At 52.4% G+C, this 26,275-nt stretch overlaps 1 protein-coding gene across 1 annotated transcript in view; it reads left to right on the forward strand.

The window, feature by feature from the left end:
* The first annotated feature begins 6,598 nt into the window (after positions 1-6,598).
* Rhp (GTP-Rho-binding protein rhophilin) overlaps positions 6,599-26,275 on the forward strand; it is a 105,080-nt gene continuing 85,403 nt past the window's right edge. The window contains exon 1 of the mRNA XM_077647433.1: positions 6,599-7,072. Coding sequence (XP_077503559.1) covers positions 7,034-7,072 — 39 coding nt within the window. The 5' untranslated portion in view covers positions 6,599-7,033. The remainder of the gene's footprint in view (positions 7,073-26,275) is intronic.

The raw sequence follows: 26,275 nt of genomic DNA on the forward strand, positions 1-26,275 counted from the left end.
AGGACGAAGAAGCGCAACGATTTCTCGTGCGCCGAGCCACGCTGGCAGCTGTCAAGTGCGGCATCCTGGACCAGGGATCGACCACGACACCCAGTGACCCGTAAGGGTCAAAAACACTTTAAATTTATCGCAAATAAAGTTTTTTTTTTTCCTTTGCCATCGCTGGGATTTTGTGTGCGATCTGCGAGTACACACACGTGCCGCCGGCTTTTCTCGTAATGGGACTATAGTCGGATACAACTCAAGAACGAAGGTGCTATTACCCTACATAGGACCCCCTTCAAGCCAATGGCGTCGGTCGATTCACACGAACCTGCTAGCGAACCTGCTGGCAGGGAGGGGTACCCCCGACGTATGGGGGGGTGACTATTACTTTTCATCCGTCACTCCCTGCACTGTCACGCTAGCAGGCTCATGAGAACCGGCCGACGCTATTGGCTGGAAGAGGGTACTTTGACGGGAAAAGCTGTATCCGACTCGCCACTCATGTGGCGCCAGTTTTCCCGATATCCCAGCGATGGAAAGAAAAGTAGGTTCACGGCATCAAGCGGTCGTATGACGCACACAGCAAGCCGAGCACCACCTGTTCAGACAATCATATACATGCAGTTCGTCTATATACCGGGTGTTTCAGCGAACACTTTCAAAAACTTGAAAAATAGGCTTTTTGGAGTAAAAATATAGCTTTTGCGGTATAGTATTACCAGCGTAGGCGGACACCGAAAAGCCGGTGAATTGTCTTAAGTAGTAAGCTGGTTAACTCATTTTTGAACTATCACAGATGGGCAACTGGTTGCATTTAGAAATTTGTAGCTGATCGTTAGTAATAGCCAAATCAATTTTTAGAATTATGAAAACGCCATTACCCTCGCCGCTATGGCTCGACAAAATTTGGCCGCATCGTGCGAAAATACATGCGCTTTCGAAAAGCATGCAGGCAAAGCAACCCCTCCGGTGCACGCATGTAACCAGTGGTGGTGGTGGTAGTGGTTTTATTAAAAATAATAGTAAAAAGGAAGGAAAAGATTTTTGCTAGCCCCGGCATCTGCCATCGATACTGAAGCACCTGAGCTGGGGCAGGCAGAATGGAGAAATGAAATGAAAGAGGTGAGGGGACAGGAATAGAGGACAGGGGGAGAAGTAATATGTACAAAGGGGTAGTGGCGCGCTTCAGCCAACCGACGTGCAATGGAAGGCCTCGGCACGGGGCCCCGACCTTCATGATCGCCGGTGACCCGACACCAGGTAAGTATGTAACCAGTCGAAAAAGCAAAATTTTGCCGATCCACAGCGCCAAGGCTAATCGCGTTTTCGAAATTATAAAAACTGATATGGCTATAACTAACGATCGGCTACAAATTTCTAATTGCAACTAGGCACCTAACTCTGCCAGTTAAAAAGTTAATTATTAAAAATTAGCTACCCAGCTGACTACATTAGACGATTCACCGACTTTCCAGTGTTCGCAAACACTGGTAATACTATGCCGTAAAAGCCAGATCTTTACCCCGAAAAGCCTATTTTTGAAAATATCTGAAAGTGTTCGCTGAAACACGCGGTATACTCCCCACTGGCCGACCTCAGTGTGGCGCCAGTTTTGCCGACAACATTCGTACCAAAATTGTGAAGCAACCGTTTGTCGCGCAGCATTCCGGGTGGTGTCATTGCTTGCGACAGAGATTTGAACCGACGACTTATGCACCTTTAACTGTGTGCCTTCCAGACTTTCGTATCAAAATTGCGATGCATCCTAAGTTTCCGTGGGAGGTGTCATACGCGGGTGGGCACCACCCGGAACGGTGTACGAACGCTGCGGCTTTCACAAGCGCGTAGAAAAGAACTTTAATGCATGTACTATGAGCAAGAAATAAAACACGAACAAGGAAATTGAGCCACGAACAGCAAAATAAGAAGCTCTTAGCCAGGGGAAGCTCAATGATATAGTCGGATACAATTCAGGAACGCAGCGGCTTTTCCCCGTCAAAGGACCCCCTTCCAGCCAATGGCGTCGGCCGATTCTCATGACCCTGCTAGCGTGACAAAGCAGGGAGTTGTAGATGAAAGGGGATAATCCCATCCCTCTATGGTCGGGGTTAGACCCCTCTCTCCATTGTGGCGCCGCTCCCTGCATTGTCACGCTATAGCAGGGTCAAGAGAATCGCCTGACGCCATTGGTTGGAAGGGGGTACTTTGTCGGGGAAAAGCCGCTGCCTTCTTGAGTTGTGTCCAACGATAGCTCAGGTTATTTTCACTTCGAAGACGCGAAGACTCTTTAGAAGTGTTAATCAACCTGGCTTGTATTTCCTCTCTACGAGCTGATACTTCGCTTTTTTTTTGTTTCCACCTCAGTTTTCTTGTTCGAGTTTCAGCCGTTGCTGATAGTACAAACATACGCGTAAACAATGCACCCAGGGAGAGTAATGCTTTCGCATTCCCACACATAAACCGTCTTTAGTGTCTATGCCGAATTTGTTTTGTGGTGTGTCTTTTCTTGCTAGGTGTTCTCTTGAGGCAGGCGGAGCGTGGAGGAGGGTTTACACGTTCCTTATCGCACTCCGGATGCACAGTTTCTATAACACCTTCTCATTCTTTACGTTTTTCTTAAAAAAAAAAGCAGTTACTAAAATCAGTAGCGGAGAACCTTCCCTGCCTTCGAACTGTGGCGAACTCAGCCAAAATGTTAACAGACCAGCTGATTTTAGTCAAGCGCATAAAACAAGCGCTATACAGGGATACCTGTATGGGACAGATACCGGGCAGATACACAACGCCTTTAGTACGAAGTGAACCTTTGAACCTTCTTTCTCTTTCGTTTAGATTTTTTTCTTTCATATACGTTGTCGTCATTCGTCCGTGCTGCGCGATTATCGCCAAAACAGTATCCATCTATTCAGACCTGCCATGGCGTTCGGCTGTTGATCCCAAGCACGCGAGACCCAATCGGCGGCCGCGTTTCGGTGCAAGCGAAGTGCAAACACGCCCGTGTGCTGCGAGATGTCAGTCCAGCTTCGGGACGTTAACCGCTTACTTCACTTGGTCGTACGTCATTCAATCTGCAGTGTTTGTTATGTCTGCTGCAGGCGGCGCGGGCATTGCCGTGCTGTGTGCGTGCAGAGAAAGTGGCCGAGCTGCGGCGTGTTCGGAGCTTTCTGTGCAACTCACTGAAGAAACTCAATACGCAGCGTAAAGAGCGACAGGCCAGGTTGCGTGGCAGTGGCTGCCGTCGGCTGTCCACTTCAAGGTCGTCGCTGCATGCGCCGGCTTTCGGCGAACTTGTTTGGACGTAGCAGAATGTCGAGAGGTAACTTTGTGACATGTGAATGGATGCACTGTCGTGCATTTATCGCCAGTGTACTCTTCATTACACGTTGTGGTACCGCCACTGCAAAATCGAACGCCGCTTTATTGACGTTGAAATTCAAATGCGCAGGTAACTCGCGCGGTAAGAAACAGAATAGCGGTGCGATTCGGGAGCACCATATGTGCCGTGTGTAATGCCAGCCACGAATACATTCAGACGCAGAGAAAGGAGCGATGCACTCGCTAGATGGGTGAGATTAAAAAGGCAGCACAGAGCATAGGACTTTGCAGTGTCGAACAAAATAGTAAGTGCTTTATTTTTCGTTAGCAGTATAAATTTGAGAACGGACAGGTTTGAGGATAAAAACTGCAGAAGCAGCTTTACGACTCCTGAAATCCGCTTATTGGCAGCAGCAGCAATGCGGGATGACATTGGTATGAAAACAATAATAAAGCACAGGCAAGAAAAAGTAAAAAAAAGGAGTGAGAGCAAACAAAAAAACTAGTTAACTTTACAAGCTACATAGGTTACATAATATCACAAAAAATAGGAAGCATAGACAAAATAATGCACTCAAAGAATCACAAACTATGTACATATCACAAGGATTAGAGGTAGCTACTGTACAGTAACATATATAATTAACCAGCACAATAGGCACATAGTCAACATTAGCGGCAAAAATAATTGTACAAACTGGATAACGAAACATATAAATGGCAAAACAGAAGGCAAAAAATAAACAAACGTTGCGCGTCGGCTCGCAAATTTTGTTTTGGAACGCAGTCTGTTCAAGGAGGGTAGCGGAGTCAGCGAAAGGTGCTTTCTTACATAGCCCGCTCAGCATAGCCCCCCCCCCCCCCCCTTTTTATTCCTTGTGCATGAGTAAGAAAAAAAGCTTGATACAACTCAGTAACAAAGGGTTTTTTCCTGACAAAGGACCCGCTTCAAGCCAGTGGCGTCAGCCGATTCTCATGAGCCTGCTAGCGGGGACAATGCACGGAGTGGCTGATGAAAGGGGATGGTCCCCTCCTTCCTTGGTCGGGAATAGTCCCCTCCCTGTATTGTCACATCAGCAGGTTCATGAGAATCCACCAACGCCATTGGCTGGAAATGGGTCCTTTGTCGGGAAAAACCCGCTTCGTTCTTGAGTGCAACAGAGGCTAGGCAGGGCAGGCAGGCACATAGCCAGGAATTTTTTTTCGGGTGGTAATTTTCGAGCTTGGGGGGGGGGGGGGGGGGGGGGGCTACTCAGCCCTCGCGACCCCGCACATTCTAACTTCCCCGCTTTCATCGTCGCTCAGCACCCCTAGCCCGAACAACGACCCCCCCCCCCCCCCCCCTCCCAAGGCGGAGGGACAAAGGCAGGTCTCTTTTCTTTTCCTTCCCAGCTCCTGCTGCATTGCCAAAAAAAGTTGTCCCGAGAAACCTTTCTTTTCCATTTGCAAATAAATGAGAGAAGAGTGGGCGAGTGCTGATTCAATCAATATTGATGTGTTTACCACGCTAGGCAAGATAAATAGGAGGTTACAACCTTTGCTTGCGGCTGTTTTGTGCGTAGAGCGTGCGTCATCAGCTCTGCTTGTATGCATGTGTGGACCGCGTCGGTGCTTGACCTTGATCCTTTTATAGCCTTTTTAAGCATAATCTCTCTTTTCCTGCCTCCTCTTCACTCGCACGGTACCACCTCTGCGCAAATGGCTTTTCCAGCAGGGCTCTTTCTCGCGTGTCCGCCACCTCCCAACAAATAAGTAAACAAATCGAGAGACAACACGGAGTAGAGACTGCGGGGTCAGTTGTCACGCCATCTCTCAGGCTGGAGCACATTGCTGCACACTGGCGCCGCAGAACGCAGATTATCCCGTGACGATGGTCTGGTCGATTGCATTTGAGCGCATAACGGGCTCTACTTCGTTGATAAGCTAGGCAAGCTTCGTTCAGCTTGACGCATTAGGAGTCACATCTTAACTCGTGTGTGCTGTGAGCGATTGGAACCTTTGCCTTCTACTGTTCACCTCCCCCCGCTATATTGACCGTGCTCGTTGCGGCGAGTCTAGAAATGCTCCACTCGTCTTGCTGCCTGGACCGAACCGCGATTCTTTCGAGCTTGCAGGATTACCCCAAGCTGACGTCACTTAGACAGGCGAATACATTAACGACGATAGTGGGAACGCTGCAGCGGCAATTGTTTTTGCTGTGGCGAGAAGGAAAATAAAAAGGAACTCAGAAGAATTCGCTTTTTTTTTCTTTTCTTTTTTTGAGGTCTCTAGCCTCAGCTAGTCTTTGCGGGCGCGACAGTGGGAGATTTGTGTGTGGAGGAAGAGGACTGATACCGATAGGAGAACTGATATATCTCTGAGCAATGCTCTGTCGGACGTGAGTGACGTACCAAGCCTATCACTCTTCCGGAAGGAGGCGATGTATTCGGGCGATTCTGTGCCGTCGATGAGCAAAATGTTTTCAGACCTTCCGAATGTTTTTTTTTTTTTCCGACCCAGTTTCAACGGGCCACGTGAGCGCTGCTGCGGGACTACTGGAAATGTCTGCAGAAGTGTCAATAGTCTCGGTCATCGTGTCAGTGACACCCACAAGTTTTACTTACTTCTTTTTTTTTTTCCAGAAGCGATGACAAATAACTTGATAATGCGTCGGGTGACTGTTCGTTGGGTATGTCGTGGTACGTGGAGGCCATCCGTGAAGTACACGAGGCGCGATAAACCGGAGCGTCCCCAACGTGTTATATTACGCGGCGAAGAACGCGGTGTCGGTTAAGTGAACTTTTTAACACACACTGCGCGTAACACACGTCGTCGTGCGTGTTGATTTCGGCGAAGTGCGCAGCGCTTTTCGCGGTTCGCTCCTACGTGGAGCGCAACCTCGCGTCAGAGAAGTGATGCGTACTCCGCGCAGCGTCCGAAGGCGAGCCGGCGCTTGGCATGCGCTTGGCGTCCGTCTGAGGTCGGTACTCTGCGTACGACGGTGGTGTGTAATTTAGCTTGGCCACGCCGCAGGCCGGCGTGAATCATGGCCAGCGGGGAAGGCAAGGTCCGGCCAGAGGTTGCCCAGTGACGTCGATCGCCGGGGATGCTCGCGCGTCGCAGAGAAGCGACGGCAGCGGGCGAGGGTGGGGAGGAACGAGGGAAAGGTGGGCGCAGAAAAACACCCCGCAGGCAAGGGCGGCGAAAGAGAAAAGAGAAAGTCGCGCAGGTGCGCGCGCGGCGCTTTTCATTGGCTGCCTTCCTTGTTTGCCGTCTTTTCGGTCGGTTTTTATTTTACGCGCCCTCTCCCTCCTCTTCCATTGCGCGCTGCCTTTCGCTCGTTAGGCTTTCGTTTCTCCGTGCCTCTATCTCTTTCTGTCGCACGTCACTCGGCTTCCCCCTCCCGCCACCCCCAACCGGCGCGCATGCCGACGAGCGGCGTCCGCCGTGTGTCGTCTCCGCCGCGCGGACCTGTGCTGCGCGCGTTGTCATCCGTCCACACCGCTGGTGGCGCTCGTCCCGCGAGGCTTTGCCGTGCCGATCCCACCTGCGACCGAGGCTGAAACCGTACACCGTGCTGCCGCCAGCTCCGCCGTGACATCCGAGCTCCCCAGGAAACGCGCCGAGCGCCTGAGCCTCGGAACCCTACCCGTCTGTCTCCGTGCGCGAAGGTTTCGGCGCCTGCGGATTCATTCGTAGCGGCGCCCGCGCAACGAGCGGTCCACTCACCTGCTGAGCCGGAGCCGCGCGAAACATGGCTTCAAGTCTGCGCTACCCGCAGTTTCGCAAACGGGTAAGTGCGTTGTTTACGGCGCGCTCCCTGTCCCTGTGGTCACGTGCTGTGGAGTCCGAAAGTGTAACGCGACAGGATGAGTGGTAATAACTTCTGTGGTCCGAGCTCTCCGCAGCCCAGCCTCTCATCTTCCAAGTGTTGGCCGCCTATTAACCTTTTTCGGCTTTTGCTGGGGCAATTTACAACCACCGGCATAGCAACTCGGCAATCGACGAAATAAGGTGTCCCTGGGAGAATTTGTTTCTCTAGGGAAGGAGAGGATGGGCTGTGGGAACGAACATGGCTTGCACTAGTCTCTTCTATGCGCGTGTTCAAGGGTCAGCGCTGTTGTTCTAACAAGTATGATTGGAGCTCTGAAGTGTATTTTCACGTGCCTTGGTAACGGACTCCCCGTGCATAGGTAAAGGAACACGGGCACAGTGGGGAATGAGGCACAATGTTCGGAAAAATGCTTACAAGACATTCGCATTGTTCCCCACATTGCGCCTCATGGTTTCCAAATATTCTTCCTCGGTATGGTGTTGCTGGTTAATCGAGATTAGTCAGTAGAGCTGTTGCATAGTGTTATTATGCATGGAATCGATTGCTGTTCACAGCGGTTTCGAGAACTCAGCTTGGCAGCGGTCTTTGCGTCCCTTGAAGCATCCCGGTAAAGCTGATTGATGTCTCAGCTTACGGGCTGGACAAAACGCGAACCCTCAGCAGCGCGAACCCGGGGTAGTCCGCAGCCACGACGAGCAGCAGTTCCTCGTCCGAAGCTTCCTCATTTTTGGCCGTCCGCACTGTGTAAGCAGCGAAAGCTGCCTGAGCGAGCATGCTCTGGTGCTGTGTCCGCTCAGTCGCTCGTAGATGGTCTCTGGAGCAAATGGTGCGGCGCCGACGCTCTGTGAATGGGTGGACACCGCCTGAACAAACAGCGCGGCGGGCCGCTGTTGGCAGCGCCTTGCGTGCGCTCAAGGCCCTTGGTGGCTTCTGCTGTTGCGAGGCGCCCGCCATTTCCGTGCTGCCCAGCGTCCGTCTATACGAGGGCTGTCCAGGCGAGCTCCTCTGCATCGTCCTGCTACCTGCCCCACCAATGCGGACCGCGCCGCCGTAATTTCTTCTCGAAGTGGGCATGAACGCTCTGGGAATTCCCCTTAACTCACCATTGTGACAACTCTGCATGCGTCCATGTTGGAGGTAGTTGTCCGTAACGCTGGCTGAAGAAAATTAATACTCCGAGCGAGCGGTAACATTTGGGAGGGGCTGACGGCGGGGTATTAATTTGGATCAGCAGGAGATGCATCTAAATTAACAGGACTTTCCTTATCCTCGAATGCATGCTGCACAATGGACAGCTTCCTGCAATTGCACCGCTAGATATTTATGCGCGGGAGAACAATTCCCATTTTCCGGTAGGCAGTGAACGCGTTCCACGGAGTCCGTGCGCCCGCGCGCATTCGACTGGAACTTCTCTGTTATTACGCATGCCTGACAGACATGCTTAAATTTTGTTCAGCCGTGAAAAACGTGACGTCAGTGAGCTTTTCACACTTTTAAGAAAATAAGTCAGAGAATTTACCACGTAACTACTAACGAGATACTTGTTCGAAAAACCGCTTCCTTTATAATAAGTAGAACTAGTGAAAGTTACTACCTTAAGAAGCTAGTGAAGGAGGTATTCGCAATCAAAAAGTTAGAAATATTTACGAAGAAAATGAGTGGAAACTGTTTTCGCATACGTTATTAGGTTCTTCGTATACGGTGTGTTGCCGTGGCTTGTTAAATTTGTGTACGTGTAAAAAATAAAAAAAGCTGTCTGGTCAATTTGACCAATGCCCGACGTCACCAGTGGGCGCCACCAGAGTGTGCTGGCCGTAGATATGCACACACGTAGGCTTAGACATATGGGGCATTGCGTGCACAAACCATGCTAAGCTATATAGGGCATCGAGCAACACACACAAAGGCTCAGAATGCCAGGAAAGCACAAATCGGAAAGGGTGGCACAAGCGCGTGCACAGGTCATCTTTCTCCATCTTATATACTCCGTGAATCTGACTCTCAGCCTTAATTAATGAAGCTGCGATTGTGTAAACAGGTTAGCCGACCAAACCGCAAGATGCTGCAGAAGTGTTTAATTACAAAACCATTTTATTCACACAGCAGTTTTGTGTCAATTATTTTCCGCGGCGTTATTTTATGGTCGAAAGAATGCTTACTAACCAGGTACTAACTAGCTACCACAGGTAGTAAAAGGGTACGAAGAGCCTACTGTTACTGCCTACCTTGAAGAGGGTAGTAAATATTTAGTTCAAAAAGTAGTGAAAAGCAGTCAGAATTAGTAGCTGCTGCACTTACTACTTTTTTTTCTTTTAGTGCAGTTTTGTTACACGGTGAGGAGATATGTGCGGAATTGCTATATCGTGCGCTGCCAACGAGGTTGCACAAAATCTTGTGCATTGAGCTGAGCGCAGGCGTCGTAAACTGCGCACTAATTGCCATGGTAACCATTAAGTGGTCTCCTTCAAATGCAGCGTGGAAATAAGCTAGATGCTTCGCTAAAAAAATAGTACATATTGGATCCTGTGGCTTGTTATGTTGCAGTTGAGAGTTCTATAGAGTGTGTAGCATGTGGTGGTCAAAGAGGGCCAAATGCGCACGCCCACTTGCCACTGTGCAGGCGTGGTTGGCCTAACACAAGTATAGAGCTTGGCTGCTTGCCAAGGTGCTCTACATTAATTGCTGCAACATGCTCACGAGGCAGCTATATTGCGGGGCATGTAACAATGGTTTAACATATCGTTACCGCTTCTGCCAGAAGGTAAAAACTGTACTACATGCATGCGCGGCGCATATGTTCAGCTTGCGCCCTGAAGGAGCGGCAACGGTATCGTAAAATACCTCTCCATCCCCATTTGGGGGTAGCGGTAGGTGGGAGGTGCGTCCTTCGAATGCGGCACAACCTTCACGTCACCGTTAGCGCACGCACAAGTTACGCGCCTATAGTCTGAGAGGTGCGCGCATATCCGCCTGTTATACGTCACTGCGCGCACGCAGGTGCAGTATAGGCGTGCACCCGTCACCATCGCGACGTCCCCGTGCACGCGATTCAAGGGCTTCTCGAATAGCGGCGAACAGCAGCAGACACAGCGAAAGTGACCCAGTTGTAGGCGCATCGCGTCGGAGCGAATTAACGACCGGATGCATTTCCACTTTTAAGAGTAACGGTTACCATAGCCAAGTTCGTTTAAAAGGGGTTGCAAGTGTCCGCACTATGCGGACTCCATTCTGCTTCCTCTGCAGTGCCTAGAATATAGTCTCGACTCTCGAGGTTGCCAGACCAGCCAGGTGGTGTTGACTTTTCCCGGTGCCTCAGTCGCTGCCCGGCTGTGCGGTGGCTACTGCCGATACCGTCCGGGGAAGAGCGCATAATGTGCGCACCGCGGACGCCTGCACACCTTTCGTAAAAAGTCTTTAGACCACAGGGTTTGCTTTTAAGCTGTATGGTTTAGCAGCCATGGCACGCCCGAAGTTTCATATCTTCGGAGCTGGAAGGCGATCCTCGTTCTCATCTCTCCGGACGTTTCGAACTTCAGGGGTGGACTCCTAGTATATACGGCTCAAAAGTGAAGCCTGTGATCTGAAAGGCAACGTCCAATGAAGTCCGCCGTTGTGACCGCAGCGCCGTAACACACAGTCTATCTAGAGAAGCAAGCATTTTTTAGGGGAGCGCGCAGGGCTTTTTCCACGCCACGAGCACCTTCCGCGCACCGGCGAAGCCACACGTGGCGTGCGTCAGCTGACCGAACTGTGTCGTGAGCACCTATGCAAGCACTGCTATCAGCCAACCGCGGGTTTCTAATCGCCCAGACTGTGGTCGTGCGTTTGCCGCCTGTGCTCTGCAGGTTGCCCATCTTGCGATACCGTGGCTGATTGTTCAACAGGCAGCGCGGTAAGACAGTCCGGCAGGCACTGTCTACCGACAGGGAATGAAAGCCGCTGTTCCTTGCAATGGCGCAGTTTCGTGCAACGAAGCGCTGTAGCGGCCGCTTCGGAGGAACTCCTCAGGAGTCCGTGGGGTGGTGGTGTGCATCGGGTCTCGACGACTGCGCACGCCCGAGTCGCACGCGCTATTCGAGCTGCCATGTTTTGAAACGCCGTACTTGGCCTCTACGGTGAAAAAAATAAATAAATACGGAGAGCGGGTGAGGCGGGCAGCGCCCATGGTGCAATGTTTTTTAGCTTTGACGGGACGAGCTTTCTTGAAAGCCAGGCAACGCGCGCGACAAACAGCTCCGCACCCGCCGCGTGCGGCAGCGCCTGCGGGATGCATTCCGGCGGCGGCTCGGAGCCAGAGGGAGGCGGCCATTAGCGGGGAGGCGCCCGGCATTCCTCGTCCCTCACGTCAGGACCGCGTCGATCGCGCGACAGCCGCTGACGAAGCGGCTTCGGCGGGATATCGTTGTGGCTCTAAACTACGTTTGCTGCACAATATGCTTGAAGGTAAAGCATCGGCTTAGCGAGAGAGTTCGCCCACCGACGGAACACGCGGTTACCACGACAGTTGCGCCAGGAATTGACGGGCTGACACTTTGAAAATGAAACGAATAGGCAATGCAGGTAGTTTAAGTGTACCTGAAACTGCTTTACAGTAGTGCCACGAAGGCGACAGCCCTAAACTCACAGTTTGCGGAAGGGATTGCTGCGCCAAACGTATTAATAACTTCCGAAGCGGCGAGTACCGTTCCCAGGTCTCTAACGCAGGATGTTACGTCAGTGAATGATTGGACGCCAAATAAAGCATATTTTCGCTAAATGTATGGAGGCTGTGACGTCATGTGCGCTTTTTTTTTGTTTCTTATAGCACCTCTGGTGACTTCAGTCTTTTTCATTTGTGAAATGATGTCGAAGACCTCACGTCAGCGGCGAAACAATCTCACCGTTGGGGAAATGCGCAGTTTTTTGTAATATTCACTGCCGCTGTGTTAAATGACGTTGGATTTTACTAGGTTCGGAAATTACCCTATATATTGACCTTTTTCCTATCCCATGTCCATTAATTGGGCGGGCTTTTCTTCACTGCTCAACTCTAGGCTGTGCAGCGCGCCTGCTGTATGTCAACGGCAATCAGTTTTGTAGTGTTTGTGCGATGAACCAGCTTTTGTGACCTTTAAAAATCACAAATGCTTTGTAGGAGCTGTTACGAGAGCCTGATTATTGTGCTTTAACTGTCAGCCCTTACAAACAACTCGGATACTCAGAGGTGGAAACTTGGTCGTACTTGTCTCCTCGCTCCTTAAGCAAACATTATCAAACCAGTGAAACAAGCAGTGTTGCAACTGAAATTTCGTCACTGATGAGTTGTTTTCTTGTCAGCATAAACCTTAGTTTCGTTTCTGTTAGTGGTCTTGTTCGAAATTTGTTTCCTCAATGTTTCTAAGTGAGGCACCCAGGAGTGTGCCGGTTGGTTTCTTCATTAACATATAACGATACCGATTAATCGATTACTAGTTATTACTCAAACATATTCGTAGTATGCGGACGTAGTATGCGGACTATCGGACGGCATTAAGGCAACGTAGCCATTTCATGTTCTCAAAGACAGTCTATCACTGGTTGAGAGAATTCTGCGCAGCTCTGCATGCCTCCGAGCAGAGTGGCTTTGTCGCGTGCTGCCTTGATGAGAGAAAACGCCCAGTTCGATATGTTACCGTGTGAATAGTAATTGCGCACGCGCGCAAGAACGGCTGGCCTAGATTTCGCATGTTGCGCGTCGAAGTGCATGCTTGCTTAGCTGTCCATATGCATAGCGCGAATGGCGGTGGTGTATTTTTATTTCTCGATTCCAGCGTATGCATTCGAGCCCCGAGCGTGGCAACAGGGGCGAAGGAATTCCATTTTCCTCTCGCCTGGAAAGTTTATTCCAACAATCCAGTCTTTCGAACACTTCCACCCCGCTGTTTAAAATATTGAGCTGTCTCGCTTGGAGGAGAAAAAAAGAAAGAATATATAAAGAGCAGTAAAAAAGAAAGTACTCTTGGCTGGCGGGTGATCAGCTTTCTCGCAGTAAAGTTTTTCCTCCCCCGCTTTCTCTTTCTTTGCTTTATTTTTTAAGCGGAGCTTTTGAGAGGGCAGAAAATTGTCTACCCGCACCAGTAATCGCGTTGTGTGCATTCGTTCGAGGAGAGAAGCGTCTCTCTTCTTTCAACTTTTTCTTATTTTTCTACCCTTACCGCTGACGACCTGCTGGGAGGACTTCGGCAAGAAAAAAAAAAAGGAAATGTGTGTGTGTGGGGGGGGGGGGGGGGGGGAGGCGGGTGAGGGGGAGTGTGCGCAATCCATTTCTCTCTCGCCCGCCTTTTTTATTATTGTTATTATTCTTGAGGAGGCAGTTAACTGCCATTGCCTCTTCCCTCTCCCCGCGGGGGTAAAAAGAGAAAATAAATAGCAGTTTCGTCTGTTTTTCGCCATCGGTTTTGGGCAGGCATAAAAGAGAGCGAAACTTGCAGATCCGTGCGGTTCCAAAACCCGACACGCCTTTCTCTTTCACTTTTGTTTTATTCTTTGTCTTGCGCTGCTTTTTCTTCCGAGTGGAAACGCGGAAGCCGTCGCCGAGTGGCGCCGGAAAGAGGGAGATGTGGCCTGCCGGTGTAACGGGAGTGGAGGCGGCGCAAACATTTGACGACGAAACGGAGGAAACCTTGGCGCCTCGGCAGCGGCTAGCTCCGAAGTGGGCCGTTCGCCGGGACGCGCTGACAGACGGCCGCTCTCCGGAGAACGCGATACCTCGCCGCGGGCGGAGGAGCTCTGCTCAGTTTTCTTTCTGGCGAAGCCTGTTGCTGCCCGCGGGCTGGCGGTGTGCGTTACTTCGGCGGCTACGGTGTGTGCTTTGAAGGGGGCCGCTCCGAAAGGCGACGCGAGCCGAGGCTGCGGAGCCCCGTACGGGCCCGCCGTTTCCGGCCGAGCTCCTCGTCCGCTCGGTGACGTCTCTCCTGGAGCGCGGCTGTCGCGCCGAGCTGGCTCAGCTACACGACACGCTTGGCCGGCGCTAGCGCCCATCCTGTCATGCTTTGGGAAACCGAAGCGCCGCGCTCTGAACTGGCACATGAGATGCACTTTTCCCAGCGTCGGCTCGGTTTTGCGCCATGGCGGAAATGTACCGGAGTCGAGTGCCCACATGCTGTCCCCGCCGGAAGCGCAGCAGCTTTTAACAGTTGCCTCGTTTCTTGCGGCGCGCGGTTCGTTGTATGCATGGTGTCGTGGTGGTAATTGATTGCCGAGGGTCAGGACACCGAAGGGCAGGCTAGAAATCCATACGCATGCCTTGCCTCAGTACGGTCCAGACGAGACGCATACACTGCCTGAAAGCGCTAGCGCGGCACCGAATAGACAGCACTTCTCGCTCGCTCTTTTGCTGATGTTTTTTTTTTAATACTTTCGTTCTGGATGAGGAGAGAGCCCACCGGGTGCCAATGCAGGTGGGAAAAATGGAAAGCATGTGAAACAATCGTACTTACGCGTCGTAAGTCCGCAATGACGATTGACCATAGAACACTATTCACCGCGGAGTGAAGAGGTGTGCCAGCTTAACCGGCCACGCGAAAACTACTCGGAGAAAGGCAAAAAGAGCGCTTATTATTCATCCTTGGCCAGTGACTACGTGCCGGTAAAGTGCTCCTTTTCGTATTGCTGCCACCGCAGCGGATTGCGCTTAGCCTCCACGTTGCGTCGAAATGGCCTTTCGCACAGGTTAAAAACAAGCAGATGAAGCTGCGTCGGATTCGAACTAGTTTAGGCGATTAGTTAGGGGCCGCAGAGCACTCTTTCATGATCCGCTGCAGGCTCGCATGCAGCTTCGTCGTCGCGCGTTTCTGTGGCCCGACCGCGGACTGTGGCGACCTGCTTCCAGGAACGATTGCCCCCCCTTCCGCTCGTGCGGTGAATCTTCTTGGACCATTCTTCCGTTCACTCATATTTCCCGGCGCGTTCCCCTTTGTGTCGGCTCGTCCCTAAGGAATGACCGAACGCTCAATGCGAAAAGCGTAATAAAAGCTATATGCGGCGGCAGCCTGCCTGCGCGCCGTGTTTTCTTCATTTTTCGCCGTCGAACCGTCAAGCGCTCACTGGAACTGCGCGAGCTGGCTGATTGCGCCTGGATACTCGCGGCCCAGCTTCCGCGTCGTCGTTTTGTCAGTGCACGCCACCAGCGGCAGTCCCGGCGCTTCGGCGAAAGAGCGGAATGAAACGAAGACGCGGCCGCGCCTTGTGGCGAGCAGAGAAGCCGCCGCGGAGAGCACTGCCGGTGCTTCGACGGCGCTGCTATGTTATTGATGAAATGCCTGTTCCGTTCCCTCACTACGTATTTTTTTTTTGCGCTCCTGCGTATTTCCTGCACGGTCTATGTGTATTAGGAAAGCAGTGGCGGTGTCGTGCGATTTACGCGAGAAAACTGCAGGAGTAGAGTAAGCTTCCTGTGCTGTGGGGGGGCCGGTTTAACGATGAACTCGCAAGTTGTTCCTTTGCGCACCGAGCCCATGCCTCGTGTCCCTTCAGTGTGCGGGTGCCGGCCTTGTTTCAAAACGCGCTAACGTCGTTCGAACGGCCGCTGCTTGCATACGTGTACTCCCTTTTTGCCTAACCGTGTTACGTGAGCTTTCTAACGACAGGCCGCTCGCTGCGTTGTCGTTGCGTGCTCGGCGATAAAGGGAGGGGTGGAACCGGTATACAAGCTGAGTGGAACAGCAGGGCGCGCCGCTGTCTCGTTGACAGTAACGAGGGCCGCCACGCAGGGGGACATCGAGACACGAATCTCGTGCGCAGCTGCAGTGGCGCCCGCGTGCTGGCTGCGGCCGTGTCTGCCTCTGCCGGGCATCCACGCTTTTCGTCGCAGTTCTAAGTTTGAACACCTCATTCGGCCCACGGCGGAACAAAGGCCTGTAGCTCCCGCCGCAGTCTCTGTAGTTAGCCCACCCCGCGCCAACCATGACCACCCCGGATGCGAGCAAATCTCTAAATCCCATCTCTCACCTGACTCCGTGCATGCCGCTCCCGGCTACGTTACCCTTCGCTATCCAAACGAGGACTGCCCAAGTCCAGCTGCTACTCTTGATTTCCGCTAGGATGGCTTTAATTCGCGTTTGTTCTCTAATCCGCGCTGCTCTCTTTCCGCCTCTCAGAGTACCCCCCCCCCCCCCCCCCCCCTATCGTTTTTATTTCCATCGCTCACTGCCCCCTGTCCTCAATCTAATTGAGAGCCTTTTCGTTAGCCTCTTAGTTTCGGCCCCGTGTAGGTTTGTATACCGTCTGGATGTACAGCAGTTAGTTGTACGCGTACTTTTCTTCCGACAAACATGGGTGAGCTGTTGCTCGTATAACTTGATCGTAGTGCCTGCTTGCGCGAGAGCAGTGCAAAGCCGCGGACTGATTTCGACCACGTGAAATTCCCTGAGGTCCATCCCAGTCTCTCTCTGTATGCGAGCATTTTAACGTTTCTCTTCGCCGTCGTCGCCCCGGTCACGTGTGTGACGACGTCGTGCTCAGCAGCATCCTCCAAGTCAGGGGCTTCAGCTGGTCCACTATTGGTGACGCGCTGTCGACGTTCATTATCGCTGCGAAATTGGCGCGTTTCGGCCCAACGCTAGCTTATAACTTGCTGCTTGGTGCAAGATTACGCTTTTGAACTTTTTTTTTTCTTGAGCGCGCGTCCGGTCGCCATAGCGCAGGGGTCCTGTAGGTTTTCCTGCTGTTTCATCAGCGCGTCGGTCGACTTCATACGCGTGGCTTTCAATCCCGAACACGACAGCCGTGTCACAGTCGGCTGCCACTTGGTCCGAATTGAGCACGCAAACCCGCAGTCGGATCTCGTTTCTGTAAATGAACTGGCGCCGTGCCAGACGGTACGCGCGGTTGGTTGCGCGGCTTTGTTCTTTCTGCTGAAGAGAGGTCGCGCACAGGCTGCTCGTCGTCACGCTAGCTACCACAGACACGTTGCTTCGAGGTCCACCGTTTCGATGGCCATCACTCCATGGCAGTCACATTTGGTATATTCAGGTTTGCACGAGTTGCGGGGAAGAACGGCAGTCTTTCCTTGCGCCATTATTGCACGCCTGTTTTCAAACAGCGTATACGTCTCGATATGCCGATGTTAGTTCTGAGTCAACCTTCGCTGCATAGGCCTTGGGCACGGAGGAAGACTATATGGAGTGGAAACTCCGCCGTCTGCGGCGACCAGAAAAGGTCACAAGCCCATGGCGCCACTATCCTGCTGGCGGCGCCTGGCGGCCTGGGAAGAAACTACTTAAATGTAACGTCACGGCGTGCCCGCTGAAGCAAACACCCGTCTCGTCTGCTTGTCGTCTGCTCTGAGCGCGCGCCGCCGGAGTGCCTGCCCGGGCGCTGCATTTTTTTATTTATTTTTTCCCTGCTGCTTCTACGAGGCCCCGCAAGGCGCCGCCACTGCATGCGCCCCCGTCGGCGCATACAACTGTGACTTTATCTGGTCGCCTGCGCTCGCTCGCGCAGACGTGTTTCACCTCCTGTATAGTCTTGCTACGTGGCCTTGGGTAAACTGGTCTGAAACGGAGAAATGGCTTCACATGCGGAGGTATGCGTCGCAGCCAGGGAAATAGATTGCGCGCATTCACTTATTGGGGCCGCCAAACCCGACGGCAGTTTTGACGGATGCCCCGGACCCGAGCGCTCTTCTCCGCCCGTCCCCGGCGCTGAGCGGGTTGGCGCGCGCCCCCAGCCGAGCGCTGGGCGCGGCCTCTCGTCTACGGCCACGTGCCGGAATGCGGAAACCTTCGGCCCTCTCCTCCTTATTGTTCCCGAGAGATTGATTTATACGGCAGCCGCGGAAGAGCAACGATTCCAGCCACTGGGGTTCCAGCGCTGGGACGTGTCTCGCTCAAAGCCGCCGCCCGGGACGTGGACGCAGCTCGCTGTGCCGCGGCCAAGGTCCGCGCGCTATTCTGCAGCTGCGGCTGCGCGATACGCACATATGCCACGGGGGTCGTGCGCGGGCGCTGTCAGGAGCGACTTTTCAAGGCCATGTTAGGAGGTATATAATACCTGCACGCTCTGTTCTGGGGCATAAAACCGCATAAGGGACGTTTTTGACAAGCTGGACACGAACGCTTTGGTTGCCGTTTTCTTTGTGCGTGTGTGTGTGTGTGAGAGAGAGAGAGAGAGAGACTTCAGTGTCAAAACTAAAAATAGCGGTTGTTAAAGCTAATCTGGAGCAAGCAGATCTGTGCCATGCGGCGAAGCATGCTCATTAATAACGTGCAGCTTATTTGATGGTTCGTTCGCTAATTTAAGCTTCACTTTATATATGAACTTCCTTACTGCAGGACAAATAACTGAACGGTTTCATTCAATTATAGAGCGGGGTTATTAGCGCTAGCTTTAGTGTGGAAAGATTTTTTTTTCTAGAATTGATTTAGCTGTAGTTACGTTTCTGCAAGAGAAATGACACTCCTTCAAACTGGGCATATAGGTCATCGCGTGAAGGAGAATGGGATGAGGATAGGAATCTGAGTAAAAAGGTGAAGAAAAAGCATGCAGCTGTGTGCCCGTGGCTTGAGCGCCAGGTTTGAGCACAATTGGCATAGCTACAGCCATCGACTGTTTCTCTCTCTCTCTCTCACGCCGTCTAGGGTCTACTCACCCAGTTGACGTGCCAGCTACGGTGAGCTTTAACACCAACATGCCGTCGTATGTGTTCGGATCATACTCGAGGGTAAGAACCCCCGAATTCTGCATCGTACAGGAGGCTCCGTTCAGGCGACATGAAAAAGCTTTCGGAATAGCGGCATTTTTTCCTTCATTGTATACTTACTGTTGCGGGTTACTCGTACTTTCGTGCATGAAGTTTTCATAGACCTCCTGAGGTTAACAGGCAATTAACTTCAGTCTGTTTGCCAGGGACTGCTAACAGGCGAACTTATTGACCTCATGCAGGTGCTTTTTGCGAGCTTTTTTTTTTATCAAGCCCTGCAGATTCATCGTGGTACAGTTTAGCAATTATCGCAGGGTTCTTGTGGAGAATCACGCGCATGGTCCACGTTGAGGAATTCTTGTAGGAATTGTCGAATGCGGATTTTCCCCCTTGTTTAGGCGGCTAAATTGACCCCAGTTTTTGACGCTTCAAACTGAGTCAACGGTTTGTTTGCAGGCATTGTAATTGTGCAGTGCGGCGCTGTGTCCACTGCCTTGTTCCATGTTGTTTTAAGCGACCGTTACGGCCATTCGTGAGCCCACGATTTGTAGCTGATTAACAACTCAAGTTTGTTAATGTTGTTGGACGTACTCTAGTTCGAGCTCCATCCTGCGTGCCCCCGAGCTGGCCCCAATCAACTGCCCTTGCTCGCCGTTTGCAGCATGCATGTTTGTGTTCATTCCTCGCGGGGCGTTCAATCACTGCCGCGTCGTTTCGCCATCGCACTGTGGCACCGACTGTCGAGCGGCGGCCGTCGCGCGTTTATCCCTGTCCGCTTTCTCTTCTCTTCGTTGCAGCGGTCCTTTCATTCGAAATCACGGACTGGGCCGCGAAAACTGCAGGCGCACACGCTGGCAGCCTGCTGCTGCGCGTGCCCTCATTTCGAGAAACTTTCGGAGAAACGACAGCGCTCCAAACTTTTTTCGATAGCCTCGCGTCCTTTTGTCCGATCTGGTGCTTCTCACTTCCCCGGATGCCTTGCTCCCCCTTGCGAGAGGAGAGCCATTACAGACAACCCTGCCCCTTTGGCGAAGTGATAGGGCACATATTCGATTGCCGTCGATATTGGTTTTCCTACTGCGTCTGTGAACTTAAATTGCACCCCCCCGCTGTCTCATGCGATGACGGCGCAGACGTCAGGTTGTGCCCGGTACGAAGAAGTAGTGCTTGGCTTTTGACTCTGCTCGTTAGAGGGCAAAAATTATTGTGGGACTATAAAAAAGAGCGAAAAATAGGGTCTCCCTGCCCGTGCCACTAAGTATAACGGGCTTAATCATTAGCGGACAGTCGAGACCGTGGCGAGTCACTTGCCCCCCCCCCCCCCCCCCCCCCCCCCCCCCCCCCCTAAAGGGCTTCTCATCGCGGTTCCTCCGAGCGGCCCCTCGACGAAGAAGCGAGGGTCGTTCGTTTCCCTTTTCTTCGGGGCATTTGGCACTGCTTTGGCGCGCGCGGGGCGGCGCCCCCCTGCGACGGGTCCCCGCGTTTCTCTGCTCGCGGCCGAGTGTCACCCGCGGCCCCCGGTGTTCGGCGTGCCCTGCGGCGGCGGCACGGGTCGTCGTCTGCCGCTCGTGCGCCGCACATCCGCGAACCTTGCATTTAAGAGTCACGAGCTTCGAGGAAATGCAGTCCTTTCCCGCGGACGGCACTACCACTACGCCGTGCACGCGACGCTGGCTGGCTCGAGGCCAGCGTTGCGGAAAGAAAAACCGTAAAAGTGCGCGTCCATCTGATGAGGAGACCGCCAACTTTTTGTCGCCGCGCAATGACGCCCCTCGGTGGCTGTGCGCTTCCCTTCGTCGCTCTGTGGGGTCCTAATAGTTGCCGGAGATAAGGCCCGCGCTTCTGCGGCCCCGCCAGAGTGCCTAATCGACGGTATTTCCTGGAATGGCGATTGGCTTTGGGACGGGTCGTCGGAGGCAGGAAGAATTAATAGGCGCCGCTGCAAAAGGGGCGGTAAAAACACTTGACACCCGTGACCTCGGCCACCGAATTCCACTGCTGCTTGAGAATCTATGTAAAACAAAACAAACAAACAAAAACATGCGGCTTTGGCGCCTTGTTATGTATATACCCCCGGGTGTCAATGTTGGTCGAGAAATTTGGTAAACTTCTAAATGACCATACACCCGAGTGTCGTTACGCCATCGCATTTCGAGGCACGGCCAACATTCTCGCCAAACACGGAAACTCGTGTCCCCGTCGTGTGTTGCACGCATGAGCATCACCAGTGTTATGTGCGAACGTAAACTTGGCACAAACTGGCGGCGGGAGTTGACCCGGTACCGAACCGTAAACCGGAAAACCTTTACTTTTGCGCGAACAGTTCACGAGCCGGACGGTTCCTTTTGAGCGAAACTGGAGGGCAAGAATAATTTCGGTTCAAGTATATAGGCTATTATCAAGCATACATATTGGCTCAGGACTGTGCGATGGCACTAGTGAAGAGGAATCTGTTTCCATGATCAGCTATCCTGTACAGTGGCGAAAGCCTCGTTCTTGCTCGGTGAAAGGAGCTAGGCCGGCCCCGTGGGACTTGCCTATAGTGAGTTATGGAAATCGGGTGGCGCGCCCCAAAGGCTTTGCCAAGGCTCGGTAACTCGTGTGGTCGCCGCCAAGATTGATGTATAGTACCGAAATAAAATGGGAGGAAATGCGCGCAGAGATGCAAAAGAAATCGGCAACATTGCGAACGCGAGAGTATGACGACAGCAGAAACAACAAGCTATCAAAATCCGTCCATGGAATATATGATATGCTAGCGCAGAGCGCGCCTTATATGCGCACTAAAACTAATTTTGCACCCTTTCACCCGACATGCTTGGCGATGTGCTGCTGCATCTTCGGGTGCGTCGTTACGATGCGACTCATGTGCTCCGAAGCTCGCTGTGAAGTATGCAGCGTTTCATAGTTGCTCGGTGCAGTTTAATGTAGCATTTTTACTATATTTACTGTTTTTCGATTTAAGGCTTGTCAGCTTATGCTGCCATCGTTTTGTGTAAGCATGCGAACGTTAACCGATTCGGTCAGTTATCTGTGATATCCTGGGCCGAAAGAACTGCGGCCGCACCGTTGTATCTGAACCGGAACGAAAAACATTTGGCTTTGGGAAGCCCCACGCACAATTAAAGTCCGTTTGCTCGTTCAACAGAGCGTGTTTTCAGCGTGGCTTCTTCTTTGGGAAACCGCATCCATGCAGCTGCGCGCGTGTCGACCATGGGGCGCACCTTCCGCTGACCTCGACTGGCGCTGTTGTTGCGGCGCTGTTTTCAGCGCCGTCAAAAGTTCCGGCCAGCTTCGCTCGCAGCGATTGCGCCATCGCTGCCTCGGGTGCGTGCGCGCTCGTCCCAGTCACGGCCGGCGTGCGATGATGGCCTCCGTGGTGTTTCCATCGGGGAGGAAGTGCCGCCTTCGAAACTCTTCGAAAAACGCGCCGCCGCCTTTTCCCTCCGAAATGGCGCTGCAGCGCTTTGCGTAAAGTCCTTGCTTCATGACCGCACGCGAGCGCGCCTACCATCCTGTGGTTCTCTGAGTCATCGACTGCGCTAGAAAGGCCAGGCGCACAGGGAAACGCAATCTGCGAAAACAGCGGACCGTCTCTGCCTGTGCCCGTGTCTTGCGCCGTTTCACCAAGATTTGTCGTGAACCAACTTTCTCAGCGCAGCACCTTTTCATATCGCGGTTCGTGTTTTTTCCCCCTTTCTTTCGTTTTCAACGTTTTTATTTTATCTTTCTTCACTGTTCTTTGGAATCTGCCCCCCCCCCCCCCCCCCCCCCAAACCTGTAGCTTTGGCATTTGCCCTCAGTCGCTTTCGCTTCTCGACCTCACGTTCCATACCGCTGTCGCAGCCTGTTTGCGTCAGTTGGTGAATAGGGGACCTGCGTGTTGCGCCACCGCCAGGCGGCTGTGCAGGCTCCCTACTTGTGAACGAGCGAGCTTCTGGTTCGGTTGGTGGAGAAGAGGGGCTTTTGCACCAGCTTGAACGTCTCGTCTTTAAACGGCAATTGTTAGCGTTCGTGCTGTTATTTCTGCGTCGGCGTTCGCCGCGCTGTTTTACAAAGTTTCGGACTCGCGACGGCTCAAGAACTGGACCTTCCGGTGCACGGGGCACGTGATACGCGCGCCTTTCCATTGTGTGCATTGTCCTCAGTCTCGTCACGAATATCCATCCGTCTACATTAGCGCCTCAAGGCTCTGCTGGCGGCGACGGCTAAAGGTCGTCAAAGGAGTGAACACGCATCTGTACTCGCAAAGCCTCGCGCCTTTCTCCGTTTGTTCTCGGCGGGGGAACGGCGTCGCCGGTTGTGGGCCCCAGCAAACGGTGCGTAGCACATCTGAGCCCCGACGGCGGCGACCGGTTGAAACCGCTTTGTGGCTGTCATTACAACAGGCATTATTCGAGCGCGCTTGGCGAGCAGTGCCCCGAAGGCATCCTCGTCATGTGTCGTGCAGATGATTTATCCGGCGGGAATGCTGCAGTGCCGCGCCTGGCCACCGACACGCAGTGGTCTGGCCGTATTCTGCACTCGCCTGGATACGGGCTTGTGTCGGAAGCCTTGCCTCGCAGGGTCTACGCCGCATATTCGCGCCGCCGCCGCACTGCCCAAGTATAGGAAGAGTGTTAGCCACATTGAAAGGCACACTGAGGACAACTTCATACAAATTTTGTTGTCGCTGAAAAATGATTTCTCTGGCTCTGTCGGTGTTTGTCCGGCAGCGAAAGACGCGTTTATGGCTGAGAAAATTGAAGTTAAACATTTTCCCGCCTCTTCATTCAAACTCTTGACGTCAACACCGAAAAGGACTGGTTGCCGCCGTTTCCAAGTGAATGTATGTGTAGCCTGTACCTTTGGGATCCGCGCTTCAAAAACTGTGTAGACGCATGCAGCCTGCTTGCGAAATCTACCGGTGATGGCGACACCTGTGTTTCGTGTTTGATGTTTTCTAGCCTATAAAAGTTCCGTTTTCAGCGAGAATGGTCTTTTTGTGATTACAGCGCCCTACTTTATCTACACAGGCGAACTTCCATTTGCCCTCAATGTCCCTTTAAAGACGGCGCTTCACTGAGGTCGGGTGTGGTGTGTCATGGGCTGCGTTCCAATACTCTAGACGTCTAACAAGACGTCTAGTGTGACGTCTAGGAAGCAGTCTACATGTCCATGTATTGGAACTTGTCTACTGCTCGCGCCGCCTCGCGGCATAATAATGTAACTAAAGCTTATGAACAGTTGTACTACTATTTTTCACAAACTGAGCAATAACGATAATTAAAAACGTGTTTCCAACAAGTTTACACATTTCTTCTGCAATGACTTCGCGCGTAAACCGGACTGGTGGATGTGCCTATCGGTCAGTCTACTTGTAGCAGACGGGGCCGCTCTCCGAAGACGACGCTAAAGAGATATGCGATTATTCTTTTATTATTGATGCTCAACTGTACATGCTCCTCGAACGTGCTCGTCCAGACGGTCCTGTAAACATAAGAAAGAATACGAAAGACTGTAATCAATATGCGCGAAATGCGATACGGCTAATATACACTGCAACAGGAAAACACATACGAGACATTAAACCTGCTGTCTGCCGTACGTGGCACTCGGAGACAGCGAGAGACCTAAATACAGCAGCGATCTTTAATCCTGCAAAGACAAATCAATTCGCAACATGCCGGTGTATTTGCTCTCAGAGTGTAGAGATAAAAAGGAATGCACGCGAAAGAGTTGATGTAACTAATACAGCAATAGAAGAACACATTTGTTAACCGTCACGCCAGCCGTCTTAACGCCCGTCGAGGAAACCAACGACAGCGACGAGTATTCTCTAAAATCAAGGTGCTAATTAAGATCCGGCATCGTCAGATGCCGGATCACGTAAACAGACCTACAGCGTCCGCTGCTGTAGCAAAGCTCTCAACTGCACGATTTTCTCCTGCGTGATTCACTGCTAGGAATCGCACGTCCACGAAGATTTTTTAGCCACTAGTTTGTGTACCAAATAACATAATGGAATGACTCACATTTTTCCTTTCCTATACTCCGTGTACAGTCCGACGCCCGCAAGAGCACGACTCGCTCATCCGCGTACATCAGCTCCGCCATCTTTAGACAGCAAGTTAGCCTGCATCGATGTGGACTTCGGCGAAGCAGTCTTATGAGACTGCTTCGCCGAGAAATGGAACGCGTCCCAAGATGGCGGCTGTCCGGCTAGACGTCTAAGTAGCCGTCTACTTGGGAGTATTGGAACGCAGCCATGGTTAACGGAACGACCCTCCGCCAATCAGAGAGCGAGCGCTTCACGCCTTTCGAAGCTTCTGTCTAGATGGCGACACCGGCCAGCGGTTTCCGTTCCCCGCCAAGGTCATCCACTCTGCGTTTCCATGGCACGAAGCGAACGTAACGGCTTCAGCATTTTTTCATGCGTTTTCTTCTTATGCGAGCTATACTTTTGGAGAGAAAAAAAAAACATGAAGAAAACCGTCAAGCTTACTTTTGTAAAACAGTGAATATATGTGGAATGCATCACCTTTGCTAACTGTCGCTCAAAAACTTGTCTGGCCTATGGGAAAACTACAGCTCGTTTTTGTCAGGCAGAGGAACTCTGGGCGCGTTCCAGTCTGGACGTTGTTGAAGGTGGGGATCGGGGTCGCTTCTCCACACAACCTCGGTCAAGATGACGCCCGCTCCGTCCCGGACAGGACTGCCGCTGAGTGAAGGATTCGTTAGAGGAGAAAGAAGACTTGGTTTATTTTACATATTTACATGCTTTTGAGTTCAGAAGTGAGCTGCTTCAACTGCATCTGCAGTCCTGTTTTATACACTGCGTCTTCCCTAAGTTCCCCAGGTAGGGGACGCCCTCGCCGTGGTGGGTGTGGACAAAACATTCACTATCACACACGAACAGACACCTCCGCACACATGGACACGCCCCTGGCATAAGTTGAGCCCGAGGGAGAAGGGTATGCGTCCAGGACCCCGCCGGGCTGGTAGTCGACGTCAGCTGATCGGCCAGCTCTCCCACGGTCGGCGAACTTCGAAGAAGCCGAGGCGCAAAGCCGGAGCGCCCCGTCGGGCGATAATCCCAAGTGGTTCTGCCATTAGCGATGGCCGGCGAAGCCTGTGGAAGAGCCGCTGTGGCGATCCGTTCCCACGCCCGAAGCTCTGTACCCGTCCGGATCCCGAGAAGCCAGGAGTAGTCGGGTCGGTAGAGAGGCCGAGGAAGATTTCAAGACAGCCGAAACCACTTGGTTGGCGGCGGCGGCGACTCCTTAAAGGGATTTTCGCAGAACCCCGCTTCCCGCTTGTCCCACGCAACGACGTGGCGAGCGCGGTAAATGCACCCCGCAGACACCTGGCGAGAGATGCTGTCTTGGTGGCAATCCTCGAGGCCTGCTGGCGCCAATCCTAACACCAGCTGGCGTCAATTCCTAATAACGTCCGACGAGGCGTCTACAGGCAGACGTCTATAGATGTCCGCAAATTGGAACTTATCTGCTGCTCGCGCCACC

Source organism: Amblyomma americanum, chromosome 1 (assembly GCF_052857255.1).
Source record: "Amblyomma americanum isolate KBUSLIRL-KWMA chromosome 1, ASM5285725v1, whole genome shotgun sequence".
Taxonomy (NCBI): domain Eukaryota; kingdom Metazoa; phylum Arthropoda; class Arachnida; order Ixodida; family Ixodidae; genus Amblyomma; species Amblyomma americanum.